The sequence below is a fragment of the Phyllobates terribilis genome, unplaced genomic scaffold, assembly GCF_046119375.1.
Source record: "Phyllobates terribilis strain yellow unplaced genomic scaffold, ASM4611937v1 Scaffold_1__5_contigs__length_1240528914, whole genome shotgun sequence".
In the NCBI taxonomy this organism is placed as follows: Eukaryota; Metazoa; Chordata; class Amphibia; order Anura; family Dendrobatidae; genus Phyllobates; species Phyllobates terribilis.
The window spans coordinates 558,066,413-558,089,571 of NW_027362761.1; the positions used below are offsets into that span (position 1 = coordinate 558,066,413).

Below are 23,159 nucleotides of genomic sequence, written 5' to 3' on the forward strand. Positions count from 1 at the left end.
TACAGAAAAATCTTTAAATGAGAACGTGTATCCAAACTTTGGGTCTGTACTGTATATATATTATATATATATATATATATTTTCTTTTATATTTTACATTAAAATACCTATATATTTTTTTTTCTCTCTGCCAGCTGGCGCGCTACGCCGCAGGATCTCTCCTGCGCATGCGAAGACCCAGCGGCTCCCGGCGCACTTGCAAACGGGGATGACCCAGAAATCGTACCCCGCGCAAGAGCAGACCCGGGCTTCCGACGCACTTGTGCTAGGGCGCAACACGACCCCGCGCGTGCGCAGCACGGACTTCCGGCGCGCTACGTCACAGGGGCGACGTGACCCTGCACGTGCACAGCCCAGAAGGCCTGCCTGCCGGCGCGCCCAGCCACGGCCACCATGCATGCGCAGACCCGGCTGCAGGACCCAGCGCACGCGGGAGAGGACCCCGGAAGGCGCCCCCCCCGCACACAGACCCAGGTACAGTAAGATGGGGCTGGGAACAGAGGGCCATCTGCTGTCTCTTCACGGCCTCCAGGTCGCATCGATCCCGGGATCCACTCCAGATCCCACGAACAGGTAGGCGAGGCACCACCTAGAGAGGCTCCCATCAAGGACAGGAACCAAAAACTGATGCGGAAGAGAGGTACCGCCTTTTCATTCAGTAGGTTCCTGTCCTTGGTGGGTGGATACCCTCTCTCAGGTGGTGCTGTCATGGGAGAAGGGGAAAAAGTTAATTTCAGTTCTTCAATACAAAAAGTGAAACTCATTATGTAGTCATTACAAACAGAGTGATCTATTTGAAGTGTTTATTTCTGTTCATGTTGATGATTGTGACTTACACCCAATGAAAACACAAAAGTCATTATCTCAGTAAAGTAGAATACTTCATAGCAACAGCTTGAAAAATGTTTTTAAAATCCGAAATGTTGGCCTAGTGAAATGTATGTTCAGTAAATGCACTCAATACTTGGTCAGGGCTCCTTTTGCATCAATGCGGCATGGCATGAAGGTGATCAGCCTGTAGCACTGCTGAGGCGTTATGGAAGCCCAGGTTGCTTCGATAGCAGCCTTCAGCTCAGCTGCATTGTTGGGTCTGGTGTCTCTCATCTTCCTCTTGACAATACCCCACAGATTCTCTATGGGGTTAAGGTCAGGCGAGTTTGCTGCCAATCAAGTACAGTTACTGTTGTTTTTAAACCAGGTATTGGTACTTTTGGCAGTGTGGACAGGTGCCAAGTCCTGCTGGAGAATGGCATTTCCATCTCCAAAAAGCTTGTCGGCAGAGGGAAGCATGAAGTGCTCTAAAATTTACTGGAAGACGGCTGCGCTGACTTTGGTCTTGATAAAACACAGTGGACCTACACCAGATGACATGGCTCCCCAAACCATCACTGATTGTAGAAACTTCACACTAGACCTCATGCAGCTTGGATTGTGGCCTCTCCAGACTCTGGGTCCTTGATTTCCAAATGAAATGCAAAATTTACTTTAATCTGAAAACAACACCTTGGACCACTGCGCATTAGCCCAGGTCGTTTTCTCCTTGGCCCAGGTAAGACGCTTCTAGCGTGGTCTATTGGTCATGAGTGGCTTGACACAAGGACTGCAACACTTGTAGCCCATGTCCTGGATACGCCTGTGTGTGGTGGCTCATGAAGCAATGACTCCAGCAGCAGTACACTCCTTGTGAATCTCCCCCAAAATTTTTGAGTGGCCTTTTCTTAACAATCCTTTCAAGGCTGCGGTTATCCCGGTTGCTTGTGCACCTTTTTCTACCACACCTTTTCCTTCCACTCAACTTTTCATTAATATGCTTGGATACAGCCAGCTTCTTTAGCAATGACCTTTTGTGGCTTACCCTCCTTATGGAGTGCGTCAATGACTGCCTTCTGGACATCTGTCAAGTCAGCAGTCTTCCCCATGATTGTGGAGCCTACGGAAACAGACTAAGGGACCTTTTTAAACACATAGGAAGCCTTTGCAGGTGTTAACTATTCTAATTTACTGAGATAATGACCTTTGTGTTTTCATTGGCTGTAAGCCATAATCATCAACACTAACAGAACTAAACACTTGAAATAGATCATTCTGATTGTAATGACTCTATATGAGTTTCACTTTTTGTATTGAAGAACTGAAATTAACTTTTTGATGATATTCTGATTTAGGGAGATGCACCTGTATCTTAGTATTTACCATTGAGCTGTTCTTGGACTATTAAAGGCACTTAGTTGTCTGTTGTTATGGAGAGTAATGTCCACACCATGATCCTGATACTTACCTAATAGGATACGGTGGACAGACTGCAAACAAGGGCGGTGGATAAGTTACTTGGATGGTTAGTTTAATTTGAGTTAAAGGTCCTGTGTCTGTGAATTCTAGACTCCTCATCCCTCCGTGTGGACTCCCCTCCTCCTCAGCCCTCCGCGTGGACTCCTCAGCCCTCCTCCTCAGCAGCCCTTCACGTGGACTCCTCTCCTCCTCAGCAGCCCTATGCGTGGTCTCCTCTCCTCCTCAGCAGCCCTCCGCGAGGTCTCCTCTCCTCCTCAGCAGCCCTCCGCGAGGTCTCCTCTCCTCCTCAGCAGCCCTCCGCGTGGTCTCCTCTCCTCCTCAGCAGCCCTCCGCGTGGTCTCCTCTCCTCCTCAGCAGCCCTCCGCGTGGTCTCCTCTCCTCCTCAGCAGCCCTCCGCGTGGTCTCCTCTCCTCCTCAGCAGCCCTCCGCGTGGTCTCCTCTCCTCCTCAGCAGCCCTCCGCGTGGTCTCCTCTCCTCCTCAGCAGCCCTCCGCGTGGACTCCTCTCCTCCTCAGCAGCCCTCCGCGTGGACTCCTCTCCTCCTCAGCAGCCCTCCGCGTGGTCTCCTCTCCTCCTCAGCAGCCCTCCGCGTGGACTCCTCTCCTCCTCAGCAGCCCTCCGCGTGGACTCCTCTCCTCCTCAGCAGCCCTCCGCGTGGACTCCTCTCCTCCTCAGCAGCCCTCCGCGTGGTCTCCTCTCCTCCTCAGCAGCCCTCCGCGTGGACTCCTCTCCTCCTCAGCAGCCCTCCGCGTGGACTCCTCTCCTCCTCAGCAGCCCTCCGCGTGGACTCCTCTCCTCCTCAGCAGCCCTCCGCGTGGACTCCTCTCCTCCTCAGCAGCCCTCCGCGTGGACTCCTCTGCCCTCCGTGTGGACCCCTCTGCCCTCCGCGTGGACTCCTCAGCCCTCCGTGTGGACCCCTCTCCTCCTCAGCCCTCCGTGTGGACCCCTCTCCTCCTCAGCCCTCCGTGTGGACCCCTCTCCTCCTCTTCCCTCCGTGTGGACCCCTCTCCTCCTCTGCCCTCCGTGTGGACCCCTCTCCTCCTCAGCCCTCCGTGTGGACCCCTCTCCTCCTCAGCCCTCCGTGTGGACCCCTTTCCTCTTCAGCCCTCCGTGTGGACTCCTCAGCCCTCGATGTGAAGCCGCACTCTCCGTGTCACACTCCTATCCCTCCCTGTTAGGACTGTTATGAGTCTGTGACTCCCCGCACTCTCAGTTTCCCGCTCGAGCCGTCGGTCACGTGATCGGACTTTGGGCGGGATTCCTGTCAGTGGCGCGGCTCCGCCCCTCTCTCTCTCCTCCACTGCCCGATCCCCGTCACGTGACCCTCGCCCCGCAGCCGGGAAGCAGGATGGTGTCGGGAAAAAATGGCGGATCCCGAGGAACTACGGGTGAGAGCGGATGATCGCTACTGAGGGAAGGACGCGTATAAGGGGGACGCCATGAGTGCGACACAGGGATTGATGTCACAGGTCGGGCTCTGCTGACAACCCTGGAGGGTGGGGGAGGGGTGACAGTGATTGGGGGGGATGGGCAGGGTTGTCAGGAGGAATTCTGTGGTAAATATGTGGAGGGTGACTCTGTGGAGACAGAGGTGACATTTACACCTGTCCATTAATAAAATGGTGGCCATGATGGCACCTGTCAGTCGGTGATCAGCGCCTGCTCCGGCCTCTCGGGTCTCTGATGATTTTTTTCACAGTAGTGACATTTATTTATATCTCCAGTTCCATGTGACCGCTGCAGCCAATCACTAGCTTCGGATATAGGGTCCCTGGGCTGCAGAGGCCGATGATTGTCTGCAGCAGTCACCTCTGTATTTCACATCAAATATCGATACTCGGACCCCAAACCAACCGCGCAGTGGTGTACAATATGGCGGCACGGTTATAGAGACGGCCTCCAATCGTAAAGGAAATAATAATAAAGTTTTCACACCTTCCTATGTCGCGGGCTGGGTATGGAGCGGGTTCAGGAGCTGCGCCTGCTGCTTACCATGCAGATGCCGGCTGTGTCACACGGGTGTCATCATCTGCCACACAGTTCTGGCTCTAGTACACGTGATCTCGAGGCTCCTTTGGGTTACCATGGTAACCAGGGACCATCTGATGGTCCGCAATCACCCTCATACTTGGTCCTCCAATGGCTGAGCTTCATAAGAGGTAATTAAAGGGGGTTGTCCTGTGAACCAAAGTTATCTCCAATTCATAGGATAGGTGGTAACTCACTGATCCTCGAGGGTCCGACTGCTGGGACCCTCAACCATCGGCAGAACGGGGATCTCTTATCCCTCCACTCGCTCTCCATTCACTCCCTATGGGGCAACCGAGTGCTTGGAATTTTTCCGGCAGTCCCATAGAGAATGAATGACGCGACGGTCAAACATATACGCTCCACTCCACCCTAGGGGTCTATACAGACAACCGTATACATCGATCTGATAGAAATATATGAAGCCGTCACACTCGGGTTGGTAGAGCCGCGGCCAGTCTTTGCATTGTGGTCCGATCTCAGTCCGATTTATATGACCGTCTGAATGCGCTCTAAGGGTACTCTCACATCTGCGTATAATAAGTAGCTGAGATTGTCAGCCAGAAAAGTTGGAGAGTATCGTGCATTTTTTTCTCACCCAGCATCCGTATACAATGCGAGTGTGCATTTTTTTCCCTCATCTAGCATCCATATGACGTCTGTATGCAATGCGTTTTTAACATCCGCTAACAGTATATCTCTGTCATTTCAAGCTAGTTTCCTAATTAATAAAACAATCTTATGTACAGTTATAGATAGATGATAGTAAGAAATGTCAGTGAGATTTATAGTTAGTGCAGTGCATGTGTAGCTTACAGTACATATATTTAGCTATTAAATAAATTAAAGAAAAGGCGTGGGGTGCCCTATATTATTCTTAACCAGCTGAGGGAAAGCCGACAGCAAGGGGCTGGTGTTTTATAGTCTGGGAAGGGGGTAATAAACATGGAGCTTCCCAGGCTATTAATATCAACTCACAGCTGTCTACTTAACCTTTACCGGTTATTAACAAATGACGGGCAGACAGCTGTGGGCTGATATTAATAGGCTAGGAAAGGGCCATGGATATTGGCCCCCAACCACACTAACAACATCAGCCTTCAGCCGCCCCATAAATGGCGCATCCATTAGATGCGCCAATTTTGGCACTTAACCTCAGCTCTACTCATTTGCCCTGGTGCGGTGGCAAGTGGGGTAATAGTGTTGGGGTTGATGTCAGCTTTGTAATATCAGCAAAGATCAAGCCCAGGGGTTAGTAATGGAGAGGTGTCTATAAGACCCCCTGTGACTAATGCCACCAGAGAGACCCTGCAAAATCCCACCTCTGCCACCACTTGTGAAGAATGGTACCAGAGGGACCCCGCAGAATTCCACTGCTGCCACCACTGTGAAGAGTGGCACCAGAGGGACTCCGCAGAATCCCACCGCTGCCACCACTTGTGAAAAATCCACACCTCGCCACCCGCCTGACGTCAGAATTACTTAAGACAGAACACGTGATACGGATCTGCCCTTTGCACCAACGTGACGTTCCGCAACCCCTTGAAGACACGCAAGGTAAGATTGGTACAGTTCAACACAGACACCCACTGTCCACACGGGTACAGGAAGGCACCGGGAGGGAGAAGATGTGGCCCACTCAGTCACTAATGTGGCACCTGACGGGCTGAGAGTCCCCTTCACTACCTGCAGGGAAGGAGAACCTTGTCAGCCTGGTAGAGCTGCCACCAGTTTCTATTAGATATAATTCCCGTTAACGGACTGGAGACTTATATCGGGCCAGATACCCGCTCCAGTAGCATGAGGATTAAGCTGAACAACGAACGTGTGGGTTCGTGGATCGAGATAAAAAAGCAGCCCAAGGCTAAAATATATATTTACTTGCCTTAAGGGCACACTAGACATTACACTATGTACATAAGGGTTGTACATACATAATAGTCAGAGATGCAAACACAATAGTAATGGTACAAAAGATATTAGCAGATATTAAGAGTCAGTTACCACTCAGATGCAAAGCCTGGCTTGCGGGTGAGGGGCTGCCATATGGGATGCTTGTGGTCCCCTTTGTTGCAGGACTTCTCCCACAAGACGTGTTGTCACAACCTCCCAGGGAAAAAGAGACTGAGCTAGGGCTGCTGGAGCTCTTAACCCCTCTGGTTCACTCCCCCTCCTGCCCCCTGGCTGGACCTAAATCTTCACCCCTGGCGCATCTCAGCTAAAATCTCCAAAAACTAAAATGGGCTATACTTCCTTAACCCTAGAACGCATGACCATAAAAATCTACATTGTCACATACCTGTGGCCTTTTAGGCCCGTGTGCAAATAACATGGAATAACTCAAACAAAAATGACAAACAACTATATACCTGAGGAATACCTAGAGTTTCAAAATTCTAACTAAAGTAATCTTGCAGAAAACAATTAACAGGGCGGGCCTAAAAGGCCCCAGGTATGCGTTCTAGGGTTAATGGACTGTCCAAGGGAGCCGGTTCTGGTGTCATGTGATCCAGCCGGTCCACTTCTACGCGTGGAGACCAAACACAGTGGCCCTAGAGGTTTCTAAAAGGCTGTGTCGTTTATCTCCTTATCCCTGTGCGCTAGACTGTGCTGGAAGCTAGGGTGACATTCTTCATGTTCGGGTGGTTCCAAAAATCTATTTGGTGTATCACTGGGATGTATCGTATTCCCATAACTCGGTATTGAATTATACTTGTCTGACGCAAAGGATATGCCGCATGGCTGATGTTAGAACCCTCCTGTTTGTTTTTTCCATCTTGTGTTTTGCGATCACTTGACCATCTGCCTTTATATTCCATCTCCGCCCTTTTGGTTGTGCTGAACTTCAGTGTTTGACTGTTTGTCTAGCCAGGTGCTTCTTTGCCTTTCTCTGTCAGTTCATTTTGTCCTTCTGGGACCTCTAGTACTTTTTTGTCTGTTTGTCTTTTTGTGTTCTGCAACAACTTCTCTGTTTAGGAGGTGTCCCATTTTTGTCCCAGTCCTTAGTTCTTTTAGGGACCCCTCCCCTTATGCTATAGGTCTTCGTTCAGACTAACCGAGGACTAAGGCGGGTCTGTTCGCTAGGAACAGGCAGCCCGCTACATCGTAGGGATTCAGCTTAGTTTTACTGTAGGGACAGCTTTCCCCTATCTTTCCTTAGTTCATGTTGCAGATCATAACAGTAAATCCAGCCCAAAAAAACTAAAAGGAAAGAAATTCGGGGATCAGTATGGTTTCCGTCCAAGATTTGGCTCAACGCCTGCAGGGATTGTCTCTGGAGGTAGCCAAGTTCCAGCAACACGTGAGTAGCTGTTCTGAAGCGCATTTTGTGGAACCCAAGGTAGGACTGCCTGATTTTTTATGGTAAACAGCAAGATTTTTTTTCCTTTAAAAATGATTGTTTGTTATATTTTCATTTGAGACCAAGGTCCTCTGGGAATGAATCACAGCGCATTGGTTTTATTATGTCACTTTTGCACAAAGAACCATAGGGGCGGGCCTTTTCTCTCCAACCTAATGATCCATGTTTAAGGTCTGTAGAATAATTTTTTTATGCAATGGGGCTATTATATGACGATCCTGATCGAATCTCATCTGCTGAGGCAGAACTCAGGCGTTTGAATCAGGGGTCAGGTGATGTTGAAAATTATTGCATACACTTCAGAAGATGGGCCTCTGAAGTTAAATGGAATGATCCAACTCTGAAATGTCTATTTCTTGCTGGTCTGAGTGAAAGGGTTAAGGATTTGCTAATTGCATTCCCCGCACCTGAGACTCTGCAGGATGCCATGCAATTAGCTGTTCGTGTGGATAGGAGACTGAGATTTAGACAGAATGAGGTAAAGACTCCTGTAATGCCAGGTCCTAGTCCCCAGAAAATCTGCTCTGACGGCGGAGAACCGATGGAGGTTGGGGCGAAGTCGCTCCCCTCTCAGGAAAGAGACCGGAGGTTCGCCGAGGGATTGTGTCTTTATTGTGGTAAAGCTGACCATTTGATTAAGTATTGTGAGCTTCGTTTAAGTAAAGAAAAAAAAAAAAGGTCAGTTACGCCCGTATAGCTTGTTTACGCTGTGCAGGAGTATTTCTTTCTGGGTGTACTACTTTGCAGGAAAATTTGATTGAATTTCAGGTATTTGTGGATTGTGGTTCAACACTTAATGTGATTGATAAAGGGTTTTTGGAAAACCTTAAATTGAAATCCAAACCTTTGTCATCACCTATTTCTGTGATTGCAATTGATAACACTCCCCTGAAATGTATTACTCAAAAGGTTGCTGCATTTCCCCTCACTATCAATGGAGTTCACCAAGAAATTTTGGACTTGGTTGTATTAGATAATTTACCCTCTCCGGTCGTTCTAGGATTGCCTTGGTTAAAACTGCACAATCCTTTGCTGGACTGGTCTACTAATGTGATTAAGTCTTGGAGTCCGAAGTGCTATGATAAATGTTGTAATGGTCGCATTGCGGCTGTGGGAAAAGGGGAATTACCTGTACCTATTCAAGATTTTTGGAGGGTTTTTTCAGAGGAGGAGTCGCAAGTTTTACCTCCTCATAGGGACTATGATTGCGCCATTGAGTTTGTTCCTGGAGCTACTCTTCCCATGAGTCTCTTGTTTAATCTGACTATCTCTGAAAGAAAGGCCTTGGAGGAGTATATAGAGACTAGCCTGGCTGCTGGTCACATTAGACCTTCTAAGTCGCCTGTGGCATTTGGATTTGGTTATTTTGAGAATCTGGTGATGCCTTTTGGTCTTACCAATGCACCTGCATTTTTTCAGAACCTTATTAATGACATCCTGAGACCTTTGATTGGTAAGAATGTGGTTGTGTATTTGGATGACATTTTTATTTATTCACCAGATCTAGAGTCCCATTGGCAGAGTGTACGTGAAGTCTTGCAGTTATTGAGTGATAATTCACTGTTTGCTAAGCTGGAGAAATGTGAGTTCGCTGTGCAGAAAATTAGTTTTTTGGGCTACATTGTCTCCAGCGAGGGCTTTGAGATGGACCCGGTGAAGGTTCAGGCTGGCAGGAATGGCCTAGGCCTATTGGTTTGAAATCTATACAGAGATTTTTGGGTTTTGCCAATTATTACAGGAAATTCATTAAGAATTTTTCTGTAATTGTTAAGCCTCTGACTGATCTCACCAGGAAAGGTGCGAATACGGTCCAGTGGACTACTGAGGCCATTGAAGCTTTTGTGTATCTCAAGGAGAGGTTCAGTTCTGCCCCTATCCTTATGCAGCCTGATGAGACCAAGCCTTTTTTGGTCGAGGTCGATGCTTCATCGGTGGGGGTCGGAGCAGTTTTGTCTCAGGAGAACAAGGATAGAGTACATGCTTGTGGCTTCTTTTCGAAAAAATTTTCGGAAACCGAACTGAATTATGATGTTGGAAATCGGGAGTTGCTGGCTATTAAACTCGCGTTTGAACTTTGGTGTCATTTTTGGAAGGCGCTAGATTTCCTATTCAGGTTTTCACAGATCATAAGAATTTGATCTATCTGGATGCTGCCAAGCGCTTGAATACCCGTTAAGCTAGGTGGGCACTTTTTTTTCTCGGTTTCATTTTTCTGTTACCTATATCCCTGGTACTAAGAATGTTAAAGCCGATGCTTTATCTCGCAGCTTCTCTCCTACGGTCGGTGCCGAGGAGGAGGAGAGCATTTTACAGAAAGGAGTTGTGGCGGCATTGGACTCCGTGTTGGAGAATGGGATTCTGAAAGCTCAAGATGATGCTCCATCTAACACTCCCCATGGGAGGTTGTTTGTGCCTAGAGCCTTTAGGAGAGATTTGTTTGTGGAGTGTCATGAGTCTCGGTTGGCAGGTCATCCAGGAATTTCGGAGACTAAGAGACTTATCAGTCGCAGTTTTTGGTGGCCTGGATGGCAGAAGAAAGTCATCAAGTGGGTGCGTCAGTGTACTGTGTGTGCTAGGTCAAAGGCTTCACATACTCCTGCTGCGGGGTTGCTTTGCCCTCTTGAGGTTTCTAGTGAGCCTTGGACGCATCTCACAATGGATTTTATTACTGATCTTCTGGTGTCCGAGGGTTTTACCATCATCCTCGTGGTCGTGGACCATTTTAGTAAGATGTGTCATTTGGTTCCATTCATTAAGTTGCCCTGCGCCAAGACACTTGCTAAGGCGTTTGTTAAGGAGATTGTCAAGCTCCATGGCATTCCCACGGATATTGTTTCTGATAGAGGACCTCAGTTTGTGGCTTGCTTTTGGCGTGCTTTTTGTGACAGGTTGCGAGTCCATTTGTCATTTTCGTCTGGGTATCATCCTGAGTCTAATGGACAGACTGAAAGAAAGAACTAGGATGTTGAACAGTTTTTGCGTTTTGTGACGGACAATCAAGAGGTGTGGTCTGAGTTTCTGCCTCTCGCAGAATTTGCTCTTAACAATCATACATCCTCCCCTGCTGGGTATTCTCCTTTTTTTTGTTGTACTGGGAGACATCCGTCTTTTGGTTCGTTCTCCAAATTGGGGTCGGCGGTGCCGGAGGAGGAGAATTTTTCCGGTGATTTGGAGAGAGTTTGGACTAATGTACGTTGCAACTTGCAAGAGGCTAACAAGAAGTCCAAGAAGTATTTTGACAGGAAACTTAAGAAGGTTTTGTTTACTGTGGGTGACATGGTTTGGTTGTCCTCAAAGAACCTGCGGTTGAGGATTCCCTCTAAAAAACTGGGTCCTAAGTTTGTGGGTCCATTTAAAGTGCTTCAGGTTGTTAACCCGTCTGCTGTTAGGTTGGATGTACCTACTTCCTGGAAGATTAATCCTGTGTTTCATGTTTCCTTGTTGAAAAAGGCTGATGTATCAGATAGGGATGCCACTGTCTCAGTTCCTCCTGTGGTGGAAGACGGCGAATATGAAATTTCTCGTACCTTGAATTCTAGATGGCATAGTGGGAGATTACAGTATATTGTCTCCTGGAAGGGTTTCTGTCCCGAAGACAACTCCTGGGTAAGGACGGATGATGTGTCTGCTCCTAGGCTTGTTAAAGCTTTCCACAAAAGGTTTCCGGATAGGCCTTGGCCTGGAGGATCCTCATAAAAGAGGGGGTACTGTTAGAACCCTCCTGTTTGTTTTTTCCATCTTGTGTTTTGCGGTCACGTGACCATCTTCCTTTATATTCCAGCTCCGCCCTTTTGGCTGTGCTGGACTTCAGTGTTTGACTGTTTCTCTAGCCAGGTGCTTCTGTGCCTTTCTCTGTCAGGTCGTTTTTTCGTTCTGGGACCTCTTGTACCTTTTTGTCAGTTTGTCTTTTTGTGTTCTGCAACAACTTCTCTGTTTAGGAGATGTCCCATTTTTGTCCCAGTCCTTAGTTCTTTTAGGGACCCCTCCCCTTATGCTATAGGTCTTCATTCAGACTAGCCGAGGACTAAGGCGGGTCTGTTCGCTAGGAACAGGCAGCCCGCTACATCGTGGGAATTCAGCTTAGTTTTACTGTAGGGACAGTTTTCCCTTATCTTTCCTTAGTACATGTTGCAGATCATAACAGCTGGGGTCCACAGGGGGTCTTCCTGTAGCAGCTCCACAGCTGCTGGTGGAGGGTTTATCACTCACTGTCCCTCAGCCCCCTCCTTTCTGCTTGCTGCAAAAGTGTCCGGTTACAGCTGTACACTGTAGATCTGTGTAAACCCCCACCAAACGGGGCACAATGATTGACATGGGATTATGTCTTCAATATTCTTCACCCCCCCCCCATACTAACCCACGTAGTGAAAATTAAACAAAGACACACACAGAGAAAAGTCATTTAATTGTAATAAACACTCCCCACCCTCTGTTACCCATTTATTAATGTAAAAATGAAAAAAACACAGTATTCCTAACCTGTTCGCCGATAATCCATTTGTCCCATGATGAGTTTCAACACGGATATATCTGGATCTCTTGCTGAGCGGTGAAATAAAATGCCTGGCATCCAGGGGACACTGAGTTGCGTGTGAGAGCTTCAGTGCCTAGTGCTGACGTCAGCAAGGTGACTGAAGTTCATAGTCGACAGGTAACGCTGTGATTTTCCTGTGCTCGGCTGATGAAATGTCGGGTTTCCTATGAGATGGGTACGTAAAAATTTCACCCATTGACTTTCATTGGTCAGTCTTGGCCGTTTTACGCGTCCATACTCAGCATGCTGCAAATTTTTCCTCAACCTGATTCCAGATGAGGAAAAACTCGCAGATGAGCACTGCCTCAATAAATCACATTGTAGCGAGTGCAATGCGAGGTTTTTCCCCTCACCCATGAGAGGTATCCGCCCCACCATGGACAGGAAACTATCTGAAATAAAAGGGCGGTACCTCTCCCTCGCTTCAGTTGGTTTCCTGTCCTTGATGGGAACCTGTCTGAAAGAAGATGGCCATACTTACTTGGGCCTGTTCCGGTGTGGAAGAGCGGGCACCAGCCTGTGCACCGGGTTCCAGAAGCGCCGTCCGCGGTTCCCTGGAGCTGTGTCCGAGCGTGCGCAGGCCGCTCCCCACAGACCGCTGCGCTGTCCTCTCCCTGCCGCAGGCTCCTGGCTGGCCGCACGCCGGGAGCGGCGTCTTCCGGGTGTGATGCGCCTGACATCACGGCGCGGTGCACGCTGGGAGAGGCGTGCCCGATGACGTCGGGTGGCGGCACCCGGATCCATCATGGCGGCGCTCTGTAAGTGCTTGCCGGCCGGCTTTTGAAACCTCAGCTGGCAGGCGTCAGGAGGGGGGAGGACACCTGAACCGGAGGAGGTTCCCGATGTGCCCTATTTAAGGTGGGGGGGCTGTCCTGGTCAAACGCTGCCTATACTCGTGCTTGTGGTATAGAAGCTATGGCAGACCAGGACAGCCAGGAACAGCTGCAGCTGACCCCTCCATCTCAACAACACCAGCGGAAGAAGCAGTCGGACGCCTCTCACACGGACAGCCGCTCCAGCAACCGTAGCGGCAGCAGGAGAAGTAAGGTGTCTTGACGCTTCAGGGCCATCCAGAAGGGATTCATCTTATGTCCCGCCACAGCCTCCAAATCCGGTACCATTTTGTGACTTCAGGGGTGAGTGATCTTCGTGAATGTCACTTAATAGTAATGGAAAGTTATTATGTGCTTCATTCCTTAGGAACCTAAGAAGAGTAGTGCCAAACAGAAGCACAGGGTTTGCGCCTTATGCCAAGTCCCCCTTTCCATAGATTGGCAGAAACAGCTTTGTGCTAGCTGTATTAACCAAACCATAGCGGAGAGCACCCCGGATTTCGCTTCTAATTTGAGGTCCGTAATCCCTACATAGATTCAAGATTCCCTAAAAGGCTTACTTAAGGGGAAAAAGAGATCCCATAAGGATATCTCCTCCGACTATGATTCATCCTCCCAGCCAGAGGATCCATGCCTCAATAATTCATCATTTTCCTCTTCATCAGACAGTGGTAGGCCCTGTTTCCCTATTAAGGGTACGGACAAGTTGGTCAGAGCGGTCAGATCTACCATGGGGTTGAGGGAGGAGAAGGCAGCCAGGTCCCTGGAAGACATTATGTTCGCAGGCCTGGAGGAAAAAAAGAGACGCTCCTTTCCAGTGAATCCTAAAATTCAGACCCTTATACACTGTGTGCCGAATTATTAGGCAAGTTGTATTTTAGAGGATTATTTTTATTATTGATCAACAACTATGTTCTCAATCAACCGAAAAGACTCATAAATATCCAAGCTTAATATTTTTGGAAGTTGGAGTGTTTTTTTTTATAGATTTGGCTATGTTAGGAGGATATCTGTTTGTGCAGGTGACTATTACTGTGCAGAATTATTAGGTAACTTAATAAAAACCAAATATAATCCCATCTCACTTGTTTATTTTCACCAGGTAAACCAATATCAGTGCACAAAATTTAGAAATAAACATTTCTGACATACAAAAACAAAAAAAAATTAGTGATCAATATAGCCACCTTTCTTTATGATGACACTCAACAGCCTTCCATCCATAGATTCTGTCAGTTGCTTGATCTGTTTTCGATCAACATTGCGTGCAGCAGCCACCACAGCCTCCCAGACACTGCTCCGAGAGGTGTACTGTTTTCCCTCCCTGTAGATCTCACATTTTATGATGGACCACAGGTTCTCTATGGGGTTCAGATCAGGTGAACAAGGGGGCCATGTCATTATTTTTTCTTTTAGACCTTTACTCGCCAGCCACGCTGTGGAGTAGTTGGATGCATGTGATGGAGCATTGTCCTGCATGAAAATCATGTTTTTCTTGAACGATACCGACTTCTTCCTTACCACTGCTTGAAGAAGTTGTCTTCCAGAAACTGGCAGTAGGTCTGGGAGTTGAGCTTCACTCCATCCTCAACCCGAAAAGGTCCCACAAGTTCATCTTTGATGATACCAGCCCATACCAGTACCCCACCTCCACCTTGCTGGAGTCTGAGTCGGAGTGGAGCTCTCTGCCGTTTATTGATCCAGGCTCTGGCCCATCCATTTGGCCCATCAAGAGTCACGCTCATTTCATCAGTCCATAAAACCTTTGAAAAATCAGTCTTAAGATATTTCTTGACCCATTCTTGACATTTTATCTCACGTTTCTTGTTCAAAGGTGGTAGTTTTTCAGCCTCCCTTACCTTGGCCATGTCCCTGAGTATCGCACAGCTTGTGCTTTTTGATACTCCAGTAACGTTGCAGCTCTGAAATATGGCAAAGCTGGTGGTGAATGGCACCTTGGCAGCTTCACGCTTGATTTTCCTCTATTCATGGACAGTTATTTTGCGCCTTTTGTGGCCAACACGCTTCTTGCGACCCTGTTGGCTATTTGCCATGAAACGCTTGATTGTTCGGTGATCACGCTTCAAAAGTTTGGAAATTTCAAGACTGCTGCATCCCTCTGCAAGACATCTCACAATTTTGGACTTTTCAGAGCCCGTCAAATCTCTCTTCTGACCCATTTTGCCAAAGGAAAGGAAGTTGCCCAATAATTGAGGCTTCTTCAGTGGGAGGTCCTGTCAGCGCAAAAATCCTTCAGCGGACATTTAAAAAAAGACTATCTCTTTCCTTGGAGACTGTAGACTCCCTCTCATGGTGGACAAACAAGGAGAATCTGACCTCAGTCTTGCAGTGGTCCAGACCAGTCGACCATACAGTTACAACAGATGCAAGTGGCTCCGGCTGGGGGGGGGTCATCTAGCAGATCTCTCTGTTCAGGGGCTCTGGCTACGTCACGAAATAGGGACATCATCGAACCTAAAAGAGCTTTAGGCAGTGGAGAAATCCCTGATAGGCTTCCTTCCCCACATACAGGGTCGCCATGTCCAGATCAGGTCCGACAATCGGACAACAGTAGCTTACATAAATCATCAGGGAGGAACAAGATCACGCTCCCTGATGGTAGTGGCAAACAGAATCCTGCAACTAGCAGAACAGCATCTCCCATCCATCAGTGCTCTTTACATCCGGGGGGTAGAAAATTCAAAGGCAGATTTCCTCAGTCGCCACACTTAAAGACAAGGAGAGTGGGCTCTTAACCCGATAGTTTCCAACAGATTATCCAGCTATGGGGGTCACCGGACATGGATTTGTTCGCCACCAGGGCAAACAGGAAGGTGGAGAGATTCTGTTCACTAGATCCAACAGAGAATCCCTATGCTGTAGACGCTCTCCACATTCCCTGGAAGTTCAGAAAGGCCTACGCTTTTCCACCGATAGTAATGATCCCGGCAGTTGTGAAGAAAATTCGGGAGGATGGGGCAAGGATAATTCTGATAGCCCCCTTTTGGCCAAAAAGACCCTGGTTCTCCCTGCTTCACCTAATGTCTCGGATCCCTGGGTTCTGCCGGACAGGCTTGACCTTCTCATCCAGGGGCCGATGTTCCATGCACAAGCCAAAGGTTTCCATCTGGCGGCTTGGAATTTGAGAGGTTGTTACTGAACAATAAGGGGTTTTCACCAGGCCTACTTTCCACCCTACTGGGTAGTTGGAAGCCCATAACAACGAAGATTTATAGCAGAATCTGGGGAAAATTCCTGGATTTTATAGACTCACCGTTGTCGGATAAACCTCCAATTAAAGATGTCCTAGAGTTTTTACAGAAGGGACGTGACCTGGGGTTAGCTACGGGAACACTTAAAGTTCATGTGTCCGCCCTAGGGGCGCTCTATAATTGCAACCTGGCGGGGAACATGTGGGTCTCTAGATTCATTAAATCCTGTTCCAGAGCTAAGCCAGTTGGGGCTCTCAGAGTTCCTCCCTGGGACCTGAATTTGGTTTTAAATGCACTTTCTGGTGACCCATTTGAACCCCTGCAGGTTATCTCTCCAAAGTTCTTCACCCTCAAAACCATTCTCCTAGTGGCCCTAACATCGGCCCGTAGGGTGAGTGACCTGCAGGCCCTTTCTGTTGATCCCCCATACACCCAAATTCATGATGACCGGGTCGTCCTATGTACAGATCCAGCATACCTTCCGAAAGTAGTTTCCAGATTCCACTGTAATCAAGAGATTGTACTTCCCTCATTCTGCAGTAATCCAAAAAACCCCGGGGAGGTTAGATTCCACAATCTAGATGTTAGAAGGGCTTTACTACAGTACATAGACATAACTAGTCAGTGGAGGAAGGACCACTCCTTGTTTCTGGCCTTTCAGGGGAGTAGGAAAGGTCACGGGGTGTCAAATGGAACTATTTCTAGGTGGCTTAGGGAGGCCATTTGTCTAGCTTACATATGTAGATATGTACATATCTACTGGTGTTCCGGCACCGGACGGTATTAAAGCTCATTCCACCAGAGCTGTAGCGACCTCCTGGGCAGTGAGAGCAGACGTCTTAATTGACCAGATATGTAAAGCTGCTACTTGGTCTGCACCTTCTACAAGCACTATAGGTTGGATCTATCCTCCTCTGACCTCACCTTTGGGAGAAGGGTTCTTCAGGCGGTGGTCCCTCCCTAGGGTGCTCATATTCTCCAAAATTCTCTCAAGGTGTGCTGTCATGGGTGAGGGGAAAACACCAAGGTTACTTACCGGTAGCCGTTTTTTCCTGAACCCATGACAGCACCCGTAGTTTTCTCCCCTGTGTCTCTTTCTCACACCCCTTTACGTTTTGAGTGATTATATATATATTAGGTGTTGGCTCTGTGTCTAACCTTTTCTGGAGGTTCTCTCAATGCTCTGTAATCCAACGGAAGCGAGGGAGAGGTAACCCCTTTTTATTTCAGACGGTTTCCTGTCCTTGGTGGGGTGGATCCCTCTCAAGGTGTGCTGCCATGGGTTCAGGAAAAACCGGCTACCGGTAAGTAACCTTGGTGTTTCTCACATTGCACTCGCCGAGTTTAAATGTTGATATGAGCGAACACTAACAGGGATCAAACCGCCGGATTTTCTGCATCTAATGCAATTTTATGAGGAAAATATGTACATAAAACTCATAAGAGAAAAAAAAAAAAAAAGCACAAAGGGCAAAGTAAATGGAGATACTTTAAAATCCAAAGTGTTTTATTAATCCATAGCAACACATGAGAAAAACATTGTAAAATAGGCAGAAAAAAAAACTCGTCTGAGGTGGTGTGACATCACCCTTACTTATGGGACGAAGCATGCTGCCACCTGAAACGTGATGTTTTTTCTAAGTTTGGATATTAAAGTATCTTGAGTTCTGGATTCCATTTATTATATTTACTGTTTAATTAGTGTTAATTTTTATGGTCTGTACCAAGATGGCGTGACTCACAGGTTATTAATGCTAAGCATCTTCAAGACCCCCCACTAGAGGATCCTGTAAGCGCCGCTCATTGGTAAAGACCATAAAATTCAGCACTAAATAAAAAAGCCCCATATCTTTGGAACCATACTGACAGTTTTAGAAAAAAAAAGAAGTACTCCGTGGAGAGGTAGCAATAAAATTAGACCAAAAACCGGACACTTTTGGCCCAGTGACAGCTCCTCTTTAAATCACCCCCCCCGCCACTTTTCCTAATTCAATAATAAAGACGTTTAAAAGCTAAAATAAATTAACTTATTTGGTGTCGCTGTGACCATAATGGTCCAATCAATGAAAATATGAAATTAATTAGAGGAGCCCATTGAGTAAATGTTGGGAAAATGGAAGAACTTCCATTTTTTTGATCGCTACCTTTCCACCCCCAAAAATGAACAAAGCATCGCATGTTTACCAAATTCTACCCATAAAACAACAGCTCGGCGCACAAAAAAAACAAGCCCTCGCATAGCTCCGTTGACATGGAAAAAAAAAGTTGCAAATCTCAGAAAATGTGACTTAATCTAACTTTTTTTTTTTACAAAGTTCTGAATTCTTTTAAACATCAAAACGCAAAAAATTATAGATTTGGTATCACCATAATTGTTCTTACCTGGAGAATCATGTCACTAGGTCATTTATACTGCAAAATGAACACCTAAGAAATGAAAATCAAAAATTGAATGCCGTTTCCCCATATATTATATGGTAAAATAAATCAAATCCACAACAAAAACAAGCATTCATATGGCTATGTTAAGTAAACATTTTTTTTAATAATTTTCACTTATGAAAGCAGGATAGGAAAAAAACCAAAAACTCAAAAATAAAAAATCACCCTGTTGGGAAGGTACTAAAACAGTTTGAACTACCTCTGAATAGTCGTTGGGTCGGTCCTCGTCTCCTTAGGAGTCCTGGCTTGACAGGCAGCTGTAGGGGTATCCGGTTAGTGAGCAGTTAAATAAGGTATAAAAATAAATCTTGCCCCGCAAAAATCAAGCTCTTCTATCAAACAGGACACATGCATAATATCTTCCGCCAGCCATGCATGCGTTTTGCTAGGTGTGTGGGGTCATGATGTCCCCAGCACCGCTCACCTCCATGGATAAGTGAGCCGCACCAGATAATCCCTTTAAGTAATATTAACTGAGTAGTGTTTTTTTTTTTATTGGTGAGCTATGATTTTGGCTCCCAAGTCTACAACTTGTCATGTTAATAGGTCTATCATTGCTTAATTGTAACTGAAAGAAACAAATGGGCCTCTGATGATTTATAGGGCCTGTGTAGGATTCTTCATAAAAGGGCTAAGAGCTGGAAATGTATCAAAGGGATTCTTGTCAGTATCAGTCATCAATATCAGATCATATGGGTCCAAGAACTGGACCAGCTTTTTGCAGGTCTCATGGCCATATGTAAACAGTGTAAAGAGCTTGAAAACAACAGCGCCATACACTGTGTAGTGGCTGTTTTGGAGTATTGCAGCTTTAATCACATTCACTTCAATGTGGGATTATCTGCTGTACCCCAGAACAAACACTAATCTGTATACGGAGCTTTGGTTTCCAGCCCCGATACTGTACAATCCAGCTGCTATGGGATTTTCACTCAGCTGATCTGTAGGCTGCTGGGTGTCGGAACCCCAGGACTTTATATTTAGCATCTATTCTTTGGATAAGCCATCAATATCTTAAGTCTTAATCAGTACCTTTTAAAATAAAATATCCTTTCCTTACATTTTCACTCGCGTTTTTTTTTTTTAAGCAGTCTTCAGAAACTTGACTCTAAGGATCGCTACTCCACTTTACTATATTGACCTGTTAGGTGACAGGTTCTCTTTAAGTCTCAGTGGTATTACTGTATTTTTTGTTTCTTTGCGTTAGTTCTGTATATTAACTACCTATTTTCTGCATTCAGAACATGGTTTCCAGCTTTCGAGTGTCAGAACTCCAAGTACTGTTGGGCTTTGCTGGCCGCAACAAAAGCGGGCGCAAACACGACCTCCTCATGAGAGCCCTCCACTTACTGAAGAACGGATGCAGTCCCGCTGTTCAGATTAAAATCAAAGAATTGTATCGGAGAAGGTTTCCTCGTAACTTAGAAGCAGGTCCAGGCCTCTCATCCATCAGATCTAACGTCTTCAACTTGGATAGCAACTCATCGGTAGATTCAGATCTCGCTTTGGCTGGAATCCACTCTTTACCTTCCACTTCTGTAGCTCCGCACTCCCCTGCATCCCCTCTTGGCACAGTACTCCTACAGGACACCAAGCCACACTTTGACTTACAGCAACTTTCTCCACCAATCCCACCTGTCCATCCAGATGTCCATCTACGAAGTCTTCCATTCTATGATGTACTTGATGTCCTCATCAAGCCAACGAGTCTGGGTAAGGCTGATTTCACGCATCTGACATTTATGGCCCAAGTATGGTCTGTGATGTACAGACCAGACGTGGGTCTTCAGACCCAAACTCAACAGCCTCACAAGCAAGTAGGTTAACTTTGTGTCAGGATACCCATGGCCGGTCTGGACATTGCATGCTGTAATCGGACCATCATGTAAAACCTACACCCAGGAGTAGGGAATAGCAACCTGCATAATAATTTTCCAGTGTAAAGTGGAGTTGGTTAAACTTCTTTTGTAATAGGAGAAGTCCTATGACATTTATGTAAATAATGTCTACATAATTTACCTGTACTAATTGCCAAAATCTGACCTGAACTTTAAAGAGTTCAGAGTAGACAAATTGCTCTTTTTCTTGTCACTTGAGGCTTTTTAGCCAATCATATAGCAAATAAGCCAATAACCCTGCTTGTTCTTTGGCTAAAAAAAAGAAGACATTGGGGCTCAGATCATTGAATATTAAATGACATTCCGCAATGTCCATAGAGCTTGTACACCCCTATGTATATTTCATGGGAAGAAAATGTGGTGTCTTATTCTTATCTCCTTTAAAATAAGTCATGAATATTAGATAAGTGGAGGTCTAACTTTTGGCGACGGTACCTAGTACAAATCACCCATATAGGATGACGTTGTAGTAAACTGTAATACCGGGCACAGCTATTACTAAAAGTACAGAGACGTGCCTCGTAAGAATGAAGGGGATGCAGTTGGAGCCATTGATGGCAACCTTTTTTATTATTATTATTATTATTATTATTATAGCGCCATTTATTCCATGGCGATTTAGGAAGGAAGCATTTTACCCCTTTAAGAAAAAAGTTGGCTCCTCCTCAGCAGGCTACACCTGACTACAGGCATTCAGCTATTCAGTTAGTGAAAAAAGCAGAAGAAGCACAAAAAAATTAGAAATGCACTCAAACAAGAATAAAAAGTTGGGTGCTGTGTACCCCAATGAAGGATACGAGAAAGTGATTTTATTGTAAGTAGAAAAATCCTATTTTCTAAAGGAAAGCAAGGATTTTTCTATAAGGGCATAGGAAAGGAAGAATAATCTATTTGTTAGGGGTTGTCCGGTCAAAAATGACACGTGATGGGCGAACCACTGACTGTTCAGGTTCGGCTGGTTCAGCCGAACAGTTATTAAAAGTTCAGGTTTGGGTACCCGAACACGGACCCCCCCATTCATGAGAATTGGGGGCCCGAACATCCAGTGTTAGCCATACTGTCATGTGCATGACAGCGCGGCCAACACTGCCTCTAATCGGCGGTAAGATGATTACCGCCGAACAGAGAACTGTAGTTCCCATGCTGTCATCTGACAGCGTGGCAATGGGGGCCCGAACATCAGGTGTTTGCCATGCTGTCGTGTGCAAGATTAATACCACCGGTCAGAGCGCTGCTTTTCCCACACTGTCAGATGACAGCATGAGCCCGCAGCTGTGACCGGAGGTAAAAGGTTTACCTCCAGTGACAGGTGTCGGCAGATGGGACTACTACACCCATCAGCCTACGCCTGCTGTTGCCGATAACATCGAGAGCAGGTGCGGCTGATGGGAGTATGCATCTGCCGACGCCTGCCAGCTGAAAGCTGATATTTTTAACATCAGAGGGGGCCAGCATCCCAGTCCCATTTCCTGGCTATTGATATCAGCTCACAGCTATCTGCCTAGCCTTTGCTGGTTAGATTTTATAGAGGGACCCTACGTCAATTTTTTGTCTGAGGTCCCCCTGTAATCTAGCCAGTAAACGCTAAGCAAACAGCTGTGGGCTGTTCTTAATAGCCAGGGAACATTTGGGCCTAGTGGCCCCTTCCTAGGCTATTAATATCAGCCCGCAGCTGTCTGTTTAGCATTTGCTGGTTAGATTTTTTAAGGGGACCGTACGTCAATTTTTTTCTGGGGTCGCTCTGTAATCTAGCCAGTAAAGGCTAATCAAACAGTTGTGAGCTGATATTAATAGCCAGGGAACATCGGACAGGTGAGGGATATTGTTTTTTTTATTTTTGTTTTCTCACAGGAGACGAGGGCATTAGGTGTTGGGTGAGTATAACAGTGTTTGTTATTTTTAAATAAAAAAGTATAACTGTATGTGTTTTATTTCAAATAAAATACTTTATTCTGGGTGTTTGTGTTTTATTTGCAATATAACTATAGGATTAGCAATGGAGAGGCATCTTATACTTTACAAACCCGTGGGGTTGATGTCACCTGACAATACAAAGGTGACATCAACCCCACAAATATTACCCCACTCGCCACCACCACAGGGCAGTGGGGAGAGCCAGGCAAAGCACCAGAATTGGCACATCTTTAGTTGCGCCTTTTCTGGGGTGGCTGCGGGCTGCTATTTTTAGGCTGGGGGGGCAATATCTATGGCCCTTTACCAGCCTGAGAATACCAGCCACCAGCTGTCTGCTTTAGCTTGGCTGGTTGTCAAAAAACACCATTTTTTTTCTTAAATTATTTATTTAAATAATGAAAAAAGCGGTGTGGGGACCCCTCTATTCTTGATAACCAGCCTCGCTAAAGCTGACAGCTGAGGGTTGCAGCCTGCAGCTATCAGTTATGCTTGGTTGGTTATCTATAATACAATACAGCCATTAGTTTGTTTATTTATTTATAGTGCAGGCATCGGCATTACTCCCATCAGCCGCGCCTGCTCTCGCTGTTATCTGCGACAGTAGATCTGCGTAGACTGATGGGTGTAGTAGTTCCATCTGCCGACGCCT

General features: G+C 46.6%; 1 protein-coding gene across 2 annotated transcripts in view; it reads left to right on the top strand.

Moving 5' to 3' along the window:
• The first annotated feature begins 3,540 nt into the window (after positions 1–3,540).
• PIAS2 (protein inhibitor of activated STAT 2) overlaps positions 3,541–23,159 on the top strand; it is a 37,544-nt gene continuing 17,925 nt past the window's right edge. For both annotated transcript variants that reach the window (XM_073680461.1, XM_073680460.1), the window contains exons 1-2: positions 3,541–3,676; positions 19,940–20,411. In XM_073680461.1, coding sequence (XP_073536562.1) covers positions 3,653–3,676; positions 19,940–20,411 — 496 coding nt within the window. In that variant the 5' untranslated portion in view covers positions 3,541–3,652. The remainder of the gene's footprint in view (positions 3,677–19,939; positions 20,412–23,159) is intronic.